The sequence below is a fragment of the Lithobates pipiens genome, unplaced genomic scaffold (genome assembly GCF_037356315.1).
Source record: "Lithobates pipiens isolate NorthernLeopardFrog02 unplaced genomic scaffold, aLitPip1_a1.2 Scaffold_28, whole genome shotgun sequence".
Classification (NCBI taxonomy): Eukaryota; Metazoa; Chordata; class Amphibia; order Anura; family Ranidae; genus Lithobates; species Lithobates pipiens.
In genome coordinates this window covers 208,275,168-208,290,903 of record NW_027507789.1, presented here as the reverse complement: position 1 = coordinate 208,290,903, position 15,736 = coordinate 208,275,168, and the positions used below count along the sequence as shown (strand labels likewise).

At 49.7% G+C, this 15,736-nt stretch overlaps 1 protein-coding gene across 5 annotated transcripts in view; it reads right to left on the bottom strand.

Annotated features, from left to right (window-relative positions):
• Window positions 1–13,815, bottom strand: part of UCKL1 (uridine-cytidine kinase 1 like 1) — a 56,438-nt gene extending 42,623 nt beyond the window's left edge. Inside the window, exons 1-2 of one of the 5 annotated variants that reach the window (XM_077460399.1) lie at window positions 13,693–13,815; window positions 6,879–7,063 (exon numbers count right to left, since the gene is read on the bottom strand). In XM_077460399.1, the coding sequence (XP_077316525.1) occupies window positions 6,879–7,063; window positions 13,693–13,721 (214 nt within the window). In that variant the 5' untranslated portion in view covers window positions 13,722–13,815. Of the gene's footprint in view, window positions 1–6,878; window positions 7,067–8,808; window positions 8,950–13,692 lie in introns of those variants that run through there. The other 4 variants (XM_077460398.1, XM_077460396.1, XM_077460397.1 and 1 more) reach the window with 4 other exon arrangements.
• Between the last annotated feature and the right edge of the window lie 1,921 nt (window positions 13,816–15,736).

The following is a 15,736-nucleotide window of genomic DNA, read 5'->3' as shown; positions in this document are numbered from 1 at the left end:
CGCATATGCAATGGACAATGCGTGAGTTAGGGTCCCGGTTTCCGTGCAGAGCTTCTCTAGGTTTGTAAGGGGTCTCTGTGAGTCATTGGGTGGTGGCGGTATGTTCTGGAGAAAATGGGTAAGCTGGGAAGCCCGCAGGAAATCTAGGTGGTATGCCCCGGGGTCCGTCAGTTCCGCATATGTCTTCCACCTACCCATTCGACTAAAATGAGACGCTTGGGAAAGACCTTGCCTACCCAGGTCCCGGAAACATTTGTCTCTGAGTCCTGGGGTGAAATTCGGATGGCCAATTATAGGTCGCACTGGCGAGTCAGGCGTCGACAGTTCCGGGTCAGTCAAAAGGAGCGAGCAAATCTTCGCAGTATTGCCTATCAGGGGGTGACGTCTAAGCTCAATAGGTAAATCACCATAGCACCACGGACTGCCAGCCAAGGATATTTCAAATTGGTCCTGCTCTAACTGCGTCCATAATTTGGTGTCATTATGGCGACACCAGTCTAGGAGTCTACTGAGGTGGGTGGCATGATAGTACTTCCGAAGCTCCGGGAGTGCTAAACCCCCCCGATGTTTGGGGTTGGAAAGCATCGTCCTACGTAGGCGTGGATGTTTGCCCGCCCACAAAAAGCGGGTGAAAAGTGAGTGAGCCTGCCCAAAAAAGGCTCGGGGGATGTGGATCGGGAGGGCCTGAAACAAGTAGAGGAATTTTGGCAGTATCGACATTTTAAGAATATTACACCGGCCTAGCCAGGAGTGCATACCGCCCCCCCAACTATCCAGAAGCTTCTGTATCGATTTCAGTAAAGGGGGGAAATTAAGTTTATAAAGATGCGATATGGGACAGATCCTTGCCCTCCTTGGGGATGACCGAGATATGCGCCTGCAGAGTGGTGTCATGAAATCTGGTCTCCGTCCCCAGCCCGTTAAAGAGATCTACGAGGGGGCCACCCAGAGATGGGAACAGGGTCCTATAGTAGGCGAGTGTCAACCCGTCTGGGCCAGGCGCTTTGCCCGGTTTCGCACTTTTCAAGGCCGCCTGAACTTCCGTCAACGTAATAGGCCCCTCCAGGGAGTCACGCACCTCCGGGGACAGGGATGGCATTTTGGAGTCCGCAAGATACTGTGAGACAGCAGCGGGGGACGGCGGCGACCCGGGCAAGTTGTACAGAGAGCTGTAATAGTTCTTGAACTCCTGGGAGATCTGTAGGGGTAACGACTGTTTTTGTCCCGACGGGGTCATGACATGTGAGACATAGGATGCCATACGTTGTGTTTTCAAGGTCTGAGCGAGATGTCGCCCGCATTTGTTGCCCGACTCATACACCGTCCGCCTACATTTCTGTAGTGCAGCTTTAGCTCTATACTGAAGGAGGTCATTTATTTGGGAGCGAATGACATCTAATTCTACGCCAAGGTCTCGCGACGGAGCTGTTTTATGCGTTTGTTCCGTAGCATGGAGCTTCGCAAGTAGGGAGTCCAATTGTTCAGTCCTCTGTCTCTTCAACCTAGCCCCGTGTTTTATGAGGACCCCCCTGATTACCGCCTTATGGGCTTCCCATACCACGCCCATATCACTGCCTGGGGTGTTGTTCGTGACAAAGTAATGGCCTATTTCCTTGATCACATCTGCTAGAACTACAGGGTCCTGAAGCAAACTCTCATTAAGGCGCCACTGCATTTGAGGGTACGTATGTTTGTCTGAGAAATTATACTGCATGCTGATCGGGGCGTGATCTGACCACGTAATCGACCCGATGGAAGTGTACGCCACTGCATGCAGCTGTCTGTGTGGTATCAGAAAGTAGTCCAGGCGTGAGTAAGTCTGGTGTGGTTTTGAGAAGAACGTGTAGTCACGTTCCCCCGGATGTAGAAGTCGCCAAACGTCGATAAGTTGCGCCGAATGTAAGGATAGGCCTATACGTTTGCGCATGTCTCGCGTGGTAGAAGATGTACCCGAGGAAGTGTCTTCTAAAGGGTTGAGGGGGATGTTCAAGTCGCCCCCAACTATCAACTGGCCTTCAGCAAAACGCTGAAGGTGATCCAGTCTTTTGCGAAGGAACACATCCTGACGTTCGTTCGGGGCATAAAGGTTCGCCAGCGTGACCTTCCTCCCCCCAATCATACCCTTTAAATACAGGAAGCGTCCCTCATCATCCGTCTGGGAATCTATCAATGTCCATGGCACCCTCGCCGAGATTAAGATCGTCACCCCTCTAGATTTGGCTGCAGTATATGTGGAGTGGTATGCCAGGGGAAAATGTCGATTTTTAAGTAATGGCAGACTACTGTCCCTGAAATTAGTTTCCTGGATATACACCACATCCGCTTTGGCACGTCGCATGTCGTGTATAAGGATCCTAAGTTTTTCAGGTATATTAAGACCTTTTGCGTTAACTGAGATTACATGGATAGTATCCATCGCTAAAAGCGAAAGTATACCAAATCAGAGGAGGGGAACGGGGGAGGGAGGGAGGGGAGAAAGGAGAAATAAAAACCAAACAAGGGGGAGAGGGGATGGAAGTAAGTTATAAATAAAAGGGGGGAGTATCAAGGGGGGGGGGGGGCGTAAATAAAAGAAGTGAGGGGTATGGGGCCGTCACAAAACTGTGTGACCAAATAAACAAAACTAAAGTAGCCTAAACGGCTGCAACACTCTCCAGAGCTGTCTCTGGCCACCGAGCATAAGCCTAAGTGGGAGCTGGGGTGAACCGAGTAGTAGAGGTGAACTCCCGGTCCTGTGCGGAACCTCACCCCCGGCAATCAACAATCACATGCTAAAAGAAATAAAAACAGACATATAAACCGGCATAACAAGAAAAAACAAAAATTAAGGACAACAGGTTAGCATTTACACATATCGGCCTCTGCGTCATCAAGTATAGCAAGGCGGGAGGGAACTACCAAAGGCAGGGGGTCACACGGACCATAAGGGACCGCCACGCGGAAGCGGAAGCCGCAGAGGGCCATCAGCACCCGGCACCGAACACTAAGTCCAGCAGGGCACGTGCCCCCTCCGCGGCCACCCGCCCCACCAAGCAACCCCGCCTCCCCCCGGGACGCATGCTCTGGTGCTGAGGCAAAGGTCAACATAAAAGGAGAACCCCCCTCCCCATCACCATCCGACAATGTGCTCAAGTAGGCGTAAAGGCCCTCGATGGTTCTCCGGCAAACCCGTGGGTCCCCCCTCCTCCCCCAGTACAAAAGAGGTATCAGGTCAATACAAAACCCCGTGCTATCTCCCATAGGTAATCCGCTTGCTAAGTGCAGTCACCAAGTCCCCCATAATAGAAATCCCACTTGCTCCTCCTGTACTGGGGCGTGAAAAGTTCCTGCAGAAGGAGGACCTGCCGATGAGCCTGAGGGTGATTGACCTGCATCTGTTAGTCTCAGCCGGGCCTTCCCCCTCAGCCAAACAATAATCAGGGCCGGCAATGTGTTCCTCCAGGCCGCGGCTTGAGAAAGGAGAAGGGCCACATAGTCAGCGAAGCACATCCCTGCCCAGGACAAAGTAAAAGGATGACCTGTCCAGAAAGTGGCCAAAAGTCCGTGACACCCGCATATTCCAGTGTGGTCACTGCGGGCCCCTGGGGGGAGCCCCACTTAACTAATAGGGTGTGCGACCGGCAAGGGGGAAGGGGGGTGCCCACAAAAAGGCTAATCAGCAAAGGAGTCAAGGGCATATGCAAAGTTAGTGCAAAGTGTTCTTACCGCCTATGCCAGTGCCGTTTCTGCCTTATGGAAGTGGGATGGTTGTCCGGAGAGGGCGGCTCATGGCCTACTCACGTGGAGCGCCTCCTGAAGCAGATCGGTGTCGCCGACGGCCTCGTTGCTGGCGGGGGGGCTGGGGGCCCCGGTTAATCGATGCGCCCGATCTACCCAGCTGTCGCGGAAGCAGCTGTAGCCAGTCCGGAATCTGGATAGGCTCCGTTCCCAGGAATCGAAATAGAGCCGGCAGGTCAGCAGCCGTCTGTAGGGTGAAACTTCCAACGTCCTTGTGGAACATGACGGACAGGGGGTACCCCCAGCGATACGTGCAGCCGAGCTGTCTCGCCAGGTCAAGGAGTGGTCTAAGAAGGGCCCTCCGGCGCAACGTAGAGCGGGACAGGTCCTGCAGGATACGGATGGTCGCGCCATTCACCTCCACATCACCGAGCTCCCAGGCACGTCTCAGGATGGATTCCTTTTGCGTGAAGCGGTGAAGTCTACACACAATGTCCCGCGGTCTGTCCGGGTCGGCCGGTCTCGGGCCGAGGGCTCTGTGCGCTCTGTCCAATGCTACCACCACATCCGGATCTCCGGGCACCGCGTGGAAGACACCGCTAACCACCGCACTCACGTCCTCCGGGCCCGCCGCCTCCGGGACCCCCCCGGAGCCGCAGATTGTTGCGGCGGCTCCGGTCCTCCATGTATAGTTGGAGGGAGATGGCGGTGTCCCGGTGCTGGTCCCTCGACTGCTCCAGAGCGGCGACCCTGGCTTCCAAGGATGTCAGAGATGACTCCCCCGTGGATACCCGTTCCGCAATGCTGGAGACCTCTCCCCTGACCTCCTGGATGTCCCTCCTGTGCGTTTCCTCCAAGCGCAGAATCAGCGCTTCAATGGCAGACTGCGTTGGGAGGGCCTGAAGCATGTCTCTAATGTCCTGGTCCAGCATGGAGGGCGTAGGAGCCACCGGGGCAGGCATCACCTCCGCTCCTTGCTCCGCTTCCGCCATATAGAGCGCCGGAGGCGTCTCCTCGTCGGGTAGAAGTGAGTCTGAGGACGCTGTTCGCAGCCGCTGCGGTGAGGCCTGTAAGGCGCCTCGTGGAGAGGCCGCAGCCGCTCCCGGCGGAGATCCCTCGTTGCGCCCGAAGTAGCGGCGGAACGAACCGGCAGATTTGCTGTGAGGGGTCCCAGGTGGCGCTCCCCGTGTCCGGTGCTTCTTGGATGAGCTCATGCCGGTAGAAAAGCCTGTTATCGCCGGGGCATGAGGCCGTGAACCGGGAGCTCCAGAAAAATGCTGCTTTACTCGGCCATTCCTTAGCCACGCCCCCTTCCTTGTTTTTTTCCCCCTCTATTCTCTTCTGCTTTTTCTTTCTCTCCTCCTTCCCTTTCACCTTTCAATGTTAGGCCGCGTACACACGGGCGGATTGTCTGTCCAACTTAGTCCGCTGAACAGTGTTTCAGCGGACAATCCGCTTGTGTGTGGGCTTCAGCGGACTTTTTCAGCGGACAGTCTGCCGAACAAAGTCTTACGGAATTTCCGTAAGACAGTCCGTTCAAACTTGGTTTTGTCCGTCCAAACTTGGTTTCAGCGGACAGTCCGCTCGTGTGTAGGCAAGTTGGACGGACTAAGTATGGCGCATGCTCAGAAAGGGTTTACACGGCCGAAGGTTGCATTGCAGTGTATTGGACGTCGTTTTTCTAGTCCCGTCGTACGTGCTGTACACGTCATCACGCACGCTTTCAGCGGACTGTCTGCTCATCGTGTGTGGTCAAGTCCGTTCATGCAAATTTTGAACGGACTGTCTGTCGGATTGTCTGCCGAACTTAGTTGGGCAGACAATACGCCCGTGTGTACGCGGCCTCAGTGTTCACAATGTTGGAGCATCCCCATTGTTTCCAACACAGTCTCACTATCACAGATTTTTGTCACATTGTCATTACACATTTTTTTCATTTTTCACTGATCATCGTCTTTCACTGTTTCTGCACAGTGTTTACCACTTTTTTTTTTAACACCAACAGTCTTTTTTTGTGGTTTTTTGTTTGAATTTGTTTTTTGTCCTTTTACACCACCCCCAGATGGTACAAGAGCCTTGGCACTCGTGTCACCATCGATTCACCTAGTTGACTTCATGTCTTTTGCTTCCCTGCTTTGTTGCCGCATGGTGTGCCGCCTCAGCTCCCGTGCCGGATCCTGTTCCCGGCTGCCCGCGCAACCACTGCCCCGCCCTTTCCATCTCCTCACCTGTGAGTATGGGTGGTTGTTTCAAGCATATTCCATTTATTTATACTTTTACTCTTTAGAATTACTCATTGCTTGATATAATATTTTCGTTTTACATTGCATAGTTAGTAAGGTTGAATAAAGACACCAGTCCATCCAGTTCAACCTGAGTGAGTGTCTACAATTGTCCCTATCCCTGTACATTGCACACTCACATTGGTCCCTACCCTCAAGGAGCCCACAATCCAAGGTCCCCATTCATATACTAGGGCCAATTTTTGGACAGAAGCCAATTAACCTACCTGCATGTCTTTGGTTTGTGGGAGGAAACTGGAGTGCCCAGAGGAAACCCACGCAGGCACAGGGAGAACATGCAAACTCCAGGCAGGTAGTGTCATGGTTGGGATACAAACCAGCGACCCTTTTTACTGCTGGGCGAGAGTGCTAACCACTACACCACTGTGCCGCCCTTGTTTTATAGACATCCAATTTACATCAGCTCCTGATGAGTGGCAAGATAGCCACGAAACACGGCAAGCTTCAGATGCCACAAATTCTATAAGCATGTAGTCTTGTAACATATTCTGTATATACCGCTTCACCCAATTGACTTGATTATTATCGTCTATGTGCAATATGCTAATGTATGAATCAATTAATCATGATGGAAGATGCTATATGTACCACTGCTTTTGATGCATTTTACTGTGTAATATTTAATAAATTCAACATTATCAGACCTATACAGCTTATTTTTGCTTTCAAATCCACATGCTTCATGAAAAGTCCCAACTTCTCCTCTTCCTTCGTTTTGACGGGGATGGAGGCAACTGCAACTTAATTGTCCTATGCCTCACAAAAAGTAAAGTCCCAACCTCTTTTTCCTTTATAATGATAATGTACTAAGCTGCCAGCTGTTCTCAGCCACCCCAACGCTTGCAGTGCCATTCTCACCTATTACAAACGCCTCCTTGGACTGAGTGCCATGTTCGTTGTACCAGGGTGGGCGCCCAGCTGTGTAGATTGTCCTCTTACTGGTCCGCAGCAGAGGCGGCTCTGATTTACACTGACTGGTTGTCCGCCGTCGTCTATTTCGTCCTGGGCTAACTGGGGGGAGCAAGCCATGACTGGAGTCCGCGCTGCTGGTGACACAGAAAAAGAAGAAACAAAACAGCAGAATTAGATTCTGTTCGAATATTTTTATTGTGATTCAACAAAGGCAGAAATAAGCGCTTCAATAACCATGCAGCAGAATTAGATTCCAAGATTTATTTTATTTGTCCATCATTTAGACTGCCTGTGTTCACTGCCAATTGAGCCAATAACATTGACTGTAATACGGAGGCCCATGTCATACTTGCAATACAGTTTCTGGTGCCAACTCACCAGGGACAGGAGGACCGCTGTGCAGGAATGAGCACAGAAATACTCACCTGGTTTCACAGGTCACTCCTAAGGTGCCACACAGGCTGGAGGAGAGAGGGGGCGCTCTCTCCCTGGCAAGTGACGTTCCGCAGTGTTTCTGTCAGCAGTCCTGCCTTTGGTGAGTTATCAGCAGGGAGGAGGTCACAAGTATGACAAGGGTTTGCTAAGGAGGCTGCTATGGGGTTAATAAAAGAGGGGGGGGTAAAGAGACTCCCTCACGACCCTGTGGAAAGATACAGGACCTCTGCAATACCTAATTAGCAGGCTGGGGCTGGATCAGAGACCATGTTGTATTGCTTAATTCTAGTTTCACACGGGTGGTCCGATCAGATCCACCTGTCAGTTTTTCAGGCACACCTGATGGGACCACCCATTGCTCTCTATGAAGCAGCAGATGTCGGTGGACATGTGTCCGCTAACACCTGCCGGCATCCCATCTGATCCAGTCCGCCAAAAACAGACGGATAAGGGATTCCCTCATCTGTCTGGCGGATCAGATGACAGTCGGATGGAAATGGTCCGTTTCCATCTGAAAGCCCCATAGTGAAGAGCGGGGCTGTATCCGTGTCTGCTCTGCATAGCGGGGTTGACACAGACCTGTCATCTGCCTGCTCAGCGGGGATCAGCGAAGAGATTCCCTGCTGAGCAGGCAGGATGCGCATTACAGAGAACGCCCGTATAAAATCAGCCTAAAAAAGATGTATGGGGTTTATAAAAGAAAAAAAATAACAAAACACAACATTCATACTCACCTGTGTGCTGCAGCTGTCCCATGTTGGCTCTAAGACAGAGAACTGAGCGATCGCATGACCGTCGATCGCTCAATTCTTGGTCTGGTGAGAGCAGTGACTGTCAGTTACCGCTCTCCCGCCTCCAGCGCCCACTGGGAGTGCTGGGCTGGAGAGCCGCACGATGAGAGGTGGAGCCAGCTATGAATTAGGCAGCTGGGTGGATCCAAACAATATTGTCAGGATCCTTCCACAGAGCCTGGAGCGGCTCTGATATGTCAGCTATGTGACTTTAGATTTGGCCATACTTCTCTTTTAAATGCAGCGAGGTGGAGGGCCGGGCTGTGCTGTCTGTATCAGGTAAAACAGCTCACATGCATTTCAAATGTTAAATGTTTAGGAAGCCAAGACACACAAATCATCAACACGGCAGAAAAAGACCCAGAAAGGTTTGGCAACAGCTATACATTTTCAGAAAACATTAACCACCAGTGATTTCTCCAGCTGTGAGTAGAGTAACACTGGTGTCACATGATCCCTACGCTCTCCCTGTAATCTTGTTTAGGTCTGCGAAGTGTCAGTGACATTGTGTACTGAGCAGCAGTGACACCCAAGAGGCAGCGCTCAATCCCTCCACTACAGACTGACAAGGATCACCCCAACATGGCAGCCTATTCTGCTTCCTGCTAGGGGGCAGTGTGGTCACCGGTGGTCAGGTAAGTGCCACTCACCTGTTGTGCGCTCTGAGATTCCAACAACCGGTCACCCCGGAGCCCGGACACACAGGCAGGCTCATCCCAGTAAGCCCAGTGTGTCCCCCTCCGCAGGAGGAGATTAAGTTCCAGGCTGATATTAATAGCGTGCAGGTGATAAATATGGAAAGCCCAGACCCGCACACAGCGCCAATCACTACAAACATGCCTGATCATCACAGGACACGTCCCATGCCACACAACAGAAGAAGCGGACAGTTCAAGTGCACCTGTCATATACTATTCTGTATGTTTACAGGGAAAAGGAATGGCATTCACGATGTATAATAAAACTTCAGCTCCGGAAGGTTTACCCCCCCTCCCCCCTTCATGACCAGGCCATTTTCTGTGATTACTTTGACAACTGCACGGTCGTGCAATGCTGTACACAAATAAAATTGATGTCCCTTTTTTTCTCCACAAATAGAGCTTTCTTTTGGTGGTATTTGATTGCCACTGTGGGTTTTATATTTTGCGCTTTATAAAAAAAAAATAAAAAATTTGAAAATAAAAAATAATAAATTTTTTTGCTATAAAACATACCCAATAAAAAAATGTAAAAAAAAAAAAAAAAATCTAATTTCTTATTCTTATTTAGTCCAAAATGTATTCTGCAACATATTTTTGGCACAAAAAAATCCCAATAAGTGTATATTGATTGGTTTGCGCAAAAGTTACAGACTATGGGATATTTTTATTTATTTATTTTTTACTAGTAATGGCGGTGATCATCGACTTATAGTGGGACTGTGACATTGCGGTGGACAAATCAGACACCTAACTGACACTTTTTGGGGACCAGTGACACAAATACCAATCAGTGCTAAAAAAAAAAAATATGCACTGTCACTGTACTAATAACACCGGGAGGGAAGGGGTCAACGATGAAAGGGTTAAATGTGTTCCCTGGGAGTGCTTTCTAACTGTGGGGGAGGTGCTTTGACTGGGGGAATGTAAAGATCAGTTCTTAGCAGGGACACAGGATCAGTACATTCCCCTCTCACAGAACGGCGATCTGCCTTGTTTACATAGGTAGACCGCCGTTCTGCTTTTCTCCTGAACATTCGGCGGGCCTGATTGGAGCCGCTGATTGGCTCCTTCTGTGACTGGACACAGGAGCGGTCGCCGGCGGCGCGTGCGCACGCCCCAGACTCGGAAGTGTCAGATCACGTACCGTACGTAATCTGGTGCAGAGCGGCCACCCTGCTACAGTAAATCTACAGCGGGTGGTTGCTAAACGGTTAATCAGTTTCTATTTTGCCTCCCTCCCTCCTTATCCACATATTAAAGTATAACTAAAGGCAAAACGTTTTCTTCTGTTCCAGTGCGTTTATTCTGCACAGAACCGTACACAGCAAAACACGTCAAAAACATACTGGAATGGAGGCTGGTGTGAATGATAAGCAGAAATGCATCTTTGTGGTGTGAAAAAAGCCTTCAGCCTTTACAACCACTTTCATTTTTATACTTCCAATACTACCGTCTTTCCCCGAAAGTAAGACATCCCCCGAAAATAAGACCTACTTCCAGTTTTGCCTCTCGTTAATATATAAGGCCTTCCCCCGAACATAAGGCCTCCCCGATAATAAGGCCTCCCCGGAATATAAGGCCCCTGAAGCTACCGTAAGGCGTCTGACTCCTCTGGACCATAGCGGTGGGCGCCGCCACGCAGCTCACTGATTGGCCGCAGCACAGCTGGAGCTGTTCAGGCAGGTGCGAGGTCTCTTTATATCAGTGAGCTGCGGCCGGCTCTCTGGATGACGAGTGACGTCACCCGTCAGCAGAGAGCCCGCCCTGCCGCCAGGACAAGCTGCCACCTTCTGCCGCCTGCTGCTCGCTCTGCCCTGAAGGAGTCTGGCTGACTCGCAATTAGACAGTGAGTGGGTCGCGCAGGGGAGGAGTCAGGCACATTGTGTGGAATCTGGCCTCCACAGACACACAGGGGTGACTGAGGTGGGGGGGGGATGTCTGGTGAAGGTGGGGGAGGGGGACGGGGGTAGACACTAAATAATCCACTGGTACAGAGGTGGGGGGAGGGGGACTCACTTAAAGTGACACAGGGTGGATTTGAGGGGGGGGGGATCAAAATGGTACAGGAGGATCAGAAGGGGGCGGAATCAATAAATGTGTATCGTATTCATCTTCATGGAAAAAATAAGACATCCCCTGAAAATAAGACCTAGCACATCTTTGGGAGCAAAAATGAATATAAGACACTGTCTTATTTTCGGGGAAACAGGGTATTTGGTTTATAATATAACCCCAAGGAGCGGTGTATTGTATTGATATTGGATTGAAATGGAGATGTCCTCATGTTTTTTCCTAGCTCTGGTAAGGAGAGGGCTCTTAGACTCCCTGAAAAGTGTTGGTTACTTTTTGGATTGACGCCCTGACCTATTGGAATAAAGCTGTATCTGGACCTCTTAGCAGTGGTGTTGTACTTCAGTTTCCATTTTTGTTACATTACAAGCAAAGAAGTCCATAGAGATCTTCTTGGGTGTAGAAGCTGCCTGCCAGATCATTTACATCAACATCAATACTTTAGGATAGCAATTCCAGGGAGTTAGCCCTGCAGCTCCAGTGCAATTTTACACTTTCCTCACCAATGTAGAGAACCCTTCTCCTACTGACCACCAATGTAGGGAACCCATCTCCTACTGACCACCAATGTAGGGAACCCATCTCCTACTGACCACCAACGTAGGGAACCCTTCTCCTACTGACCACCAACGTAGGGAACCCTTCTCCTACTGACCACCAATGTAGGGAACCCTTCTCCTACTGACCACCAATGTAGGGAACCCTTCTCCTACTGACCACCAACGTAGGGAACCCTTCTCCTACTGACCACCAACGTAGGGAACCCTTCTCCTACTGACCACCAACGTAGGGAACCCTTCTCCTACTGACCACCAATGTAGGGAACCCTTCTCCTACTGACCACCAATGTAGAGAACCCTTCTCCTACTGACCACCAATGTAGGGAACCCTTCTCCTACTGACCACCAATGTAGGGAACCCTTCTCCTACTGACCACCAATGTAGGGAATCCTTCTCCTACTGACCACCAATGTAGGGAACCCTTCTCCTTCTGACCACCCATGTAAAGGAACCCTTCTCCTACTGACCACCAATGTAGGGAACCCTTCTCCTATTGACCACCAATGTAGGGAACCCTTCTCCTACTGACCACCAATGTAGGGAACCCTTCTCCTACTGACCACCAATGTAGGGAACCCTTCTCCTTCCGACCACCAATGTATGGAACCCTTCTCCTTCCGACCACCAATGTATGGAACCCTTCTCCTTCTGATCAACAATGTAGTGAACCCTTCTCCTTCTGACCAACAATGTAGGGAACCCTTCTCCTTCTGACCAACAATGTAGGGAACCCTTGTTCTGACCACCAATGTAGAGAACCCTTCTTCTGACCACCAATGTAAGGAAAGCTTCTCCTTCTGACCACCAATGTAGGGAACCCTTCTTCTGACCACCAATGTAAGGAAAGCTTCTCCTTCTGACCACCAATGTAGGGCACCTTTCTCCTTCTGACCACCAATGTAGGGCACCTTTCTCCTTCTGACCACCAATGTAGGGAACCCTTCTCCTTCTGACCACCAATGCAGGGAACCCTTTTTCCTTCTGACCACCAATGCAGGGAACCCTTTTTCCTTCTGACCACCAATGTAGGAGGTACTACAATTTCTTTTCAAACTTTACTTTTATTACTGAAAGTAACAAACAGAGCCTAGCTCCAATACCAGGGGGCTCCAGGTCACTAAAGCTGGCCATACACCTATAGATTATCTGCAGCTTTTCTATGGTTAGATGGAAAAAGTGCAACAGATTTCTCCATGTATGCCAAACTGTGTGGATGGAGGAATCTCCCACTGGACCAAGCTTCAGTATCTTGCTAGTCGGCCCCACTGGCTCTCAACCTCAACAATGCCCGCACCCAATCAGAATGTTTCTGGTATTGTGAGAGCCAGCGGGGCCGACTAGCAAGATATGGAAGGTTGGCTCAGTGGGAGATTCTTCCATCCACACAGTTCAGCATAGATGGAGGAATCTGTTCCATTTTTTCCCATCTGACCATAGAAAATCTGCAGATAATCTATAGGTGTATGGCCAGTCTCAGTCTAAGCTCACAGCTTTGCGTTTCCTGCACAGGCACAGCAACCCGTCCATTAGAATGGGCTGCTTGAACCGTGGGAAGTGCAGGGAATCCAAAATGCCCTCACAGGGCAGCTGAACGGGAATCGCGTGGGGCTATTGCACAGTATTATTACTTTCTTTGGTTTTTGCATGTTTGTGGCTGCCCTATGTGTGACAAGCACGCCAGAGCCGTTCCTGCCGTTGTTTTGGCGATGAGCTTTGCGCATTTTCGTAATGCGAATCTTGTCTCCTGACCGCCGCTGGGGTGCCATTAAGAAATGACGACTGAGATGCGCATTTTGGAGGTGTTTCTCCCGGAAGGAGAAGGTGTGAATGGGGCCTTGTAGGGCAATAAACCAATGGCGTTACCAAGACCCAGGGTGGTCCTTTGCTGTGCTTCAAGGGGGTTTCCATTTTCTTGTCCACTGAGGAGATGTCTTCATGAAGTAACACAGCCAGAAATGAGCCCCTCCCCCCCTCCATTACTCTGCCCAGGCTGGGGTTGGTATGGTCCTGTGAACACCAAGTAAGGCCACTGACCTCTCACAGAGCCCATGGCATCCATCTCTGACAGGACAGACACCTCAGGGCCCAGCACACAGGCCTAAGCCTGTCTCCATACAGCAGTCACTGGGCTGCCATAGAAACCACCAGCCAGACTAGCCTGTTTCCATAGTAACACCCCCTAAAGTCCCGGGTTCCTCTCACCTCTCAGCCTCCTTCCCATCCTCCGCCATTTCCGGGAATGACGTCGAAGGCAGGACTGTGGATGCCGGGAACTGTAGTTCCAGGTTAGCGCTTCCTCCAGCAGCTCACACGGCGCGCCTCTCCCAGCCGGACTACAACTCCCGGCAGCAACCGCGGCTCCCAGCGTCTCTAAACGGGATTGTTAGATGAGTCACCATGGTGACCGAGTTACCAAAAGATACCAAATAATTGTTCCAGGAGATGTCCGTATTATCATACCATGTTGTATACCCCCCTAAAGACATGGCATGGGCACTAGATTATATTGTATACTCCTCATATACATGGCATGGGCACTAGATTATATTGTATACCCTCCTAAAGACATGACATGGGCACTAGATTATATTGTATACCCCCCATAGACATGACATGGGCACTAGATTATATTTTATATCCCCCATAGACATGATATGGGCACTAGATTATATTGTATACCCCATAGACCTGGCATGGGCACTATATTATATTGTATACCCCCATAGACATGGCATTGGCACTAGATTATATGGTATACCCCCTAGGCATGGCATGGGCATTAGATTATATTGTATACCCCCCCATAGACATGACACGGGCACTAGATTATATTGTATACCCCACAGACATGGCATGGGAACTAGAGTATATTGTATACCCCATAGACATGGCATGGGCACTATATTATATTGTATACCCCCATAGACATGACATGGGCACTAGAGTATATTGTATACCCCCATAGACATGACATGGGCACTAGATTATATGGTATACCCCCCTAGACATGACATGGGCACTAGATTATATTGTATACTCCCCATAGACATGGCATGGGCACTAGATTATATTGTATACCACTCATAGACATGACTTCGGCACTAGAGTATATTGTATACCAACCTAAAGACATAACATGGGCACTAGGTTATATTGTATACCCCGCATAGACATGACATGGGCATTAGATTACATTGTATACCACCCATATACATGGGCACTAGATTATATTGTATATCCTTCATATACTTGACATGGGCACTAGATTATATTGTATATCCCTCATAGACATGGCATGGACACTAGATTATATTGTATACCCCTCATAGACATGGCATGGGCACTAGATTATATTCCCCCATAGAAATGGCATGGGCACTAGATTATATTGTACATCCCCACATACATGACATGGGCACTAGACTATATTGTATACCCCCATAGACATGGCATGGGCACTAAATTATATTGTATACACCCATAGACATGGCGTGCACACGATATTATATTGTATAACCCCCCATAGAGATGGCATGGGCACTAGATTATATTGTGTACCCCCCCAAAGACATGACATGGGCACTAGATTATATTGTATACCCCCATAGAAATGGCATGGGCACTAAATTATACTGTATACACCCATAGACATGGCGGGGAAACTAGATTTATTGTATACCCCCCCCCCCATAGACAAGCCATGGGCACTAGATTATATTGTATACCCCTCATAGACATAGTTACATAGTAGGTGAGGTTGAAAAAAGACACAAGTCCAACCCATGTGTGTGATTATATGTCACTATTACATTGTATATCCCTGTATGTTGTGGTTATTCAGGTGCTTATCTAATCGTTTTTTGAAATTACTGATGCCCCCCGCTGAGACCACCGCCTGTGGAAGAGAATTCCACAACCTTGACGCCCTTACAGTAAAGAACCCTCTACGTAGTTTAACCTCCCTGGCGGTATGATTATTTCAGATTTTAGGTGCTGAAAGCGGTACCATTATTTTGCATGGAAATTTGGCGTTTTATATTGTAGGTCTGTAATTCTTAAGCCGCGTACACACGGGCGGACTGTCTGTCCAACTTAGTCCGCCCAAACACATTTCAGCGGACAGTCCGCTCGTGTGTGGGCTTCAGCTGACTTTTTCAGCGTGCAGTCTGGCGGACTAAGTATTTCGGAATTTCCGTAATATTGTCCGTCCAACTTTTGTTTCAGCGGACAGTCCGCTCGTCAGTAT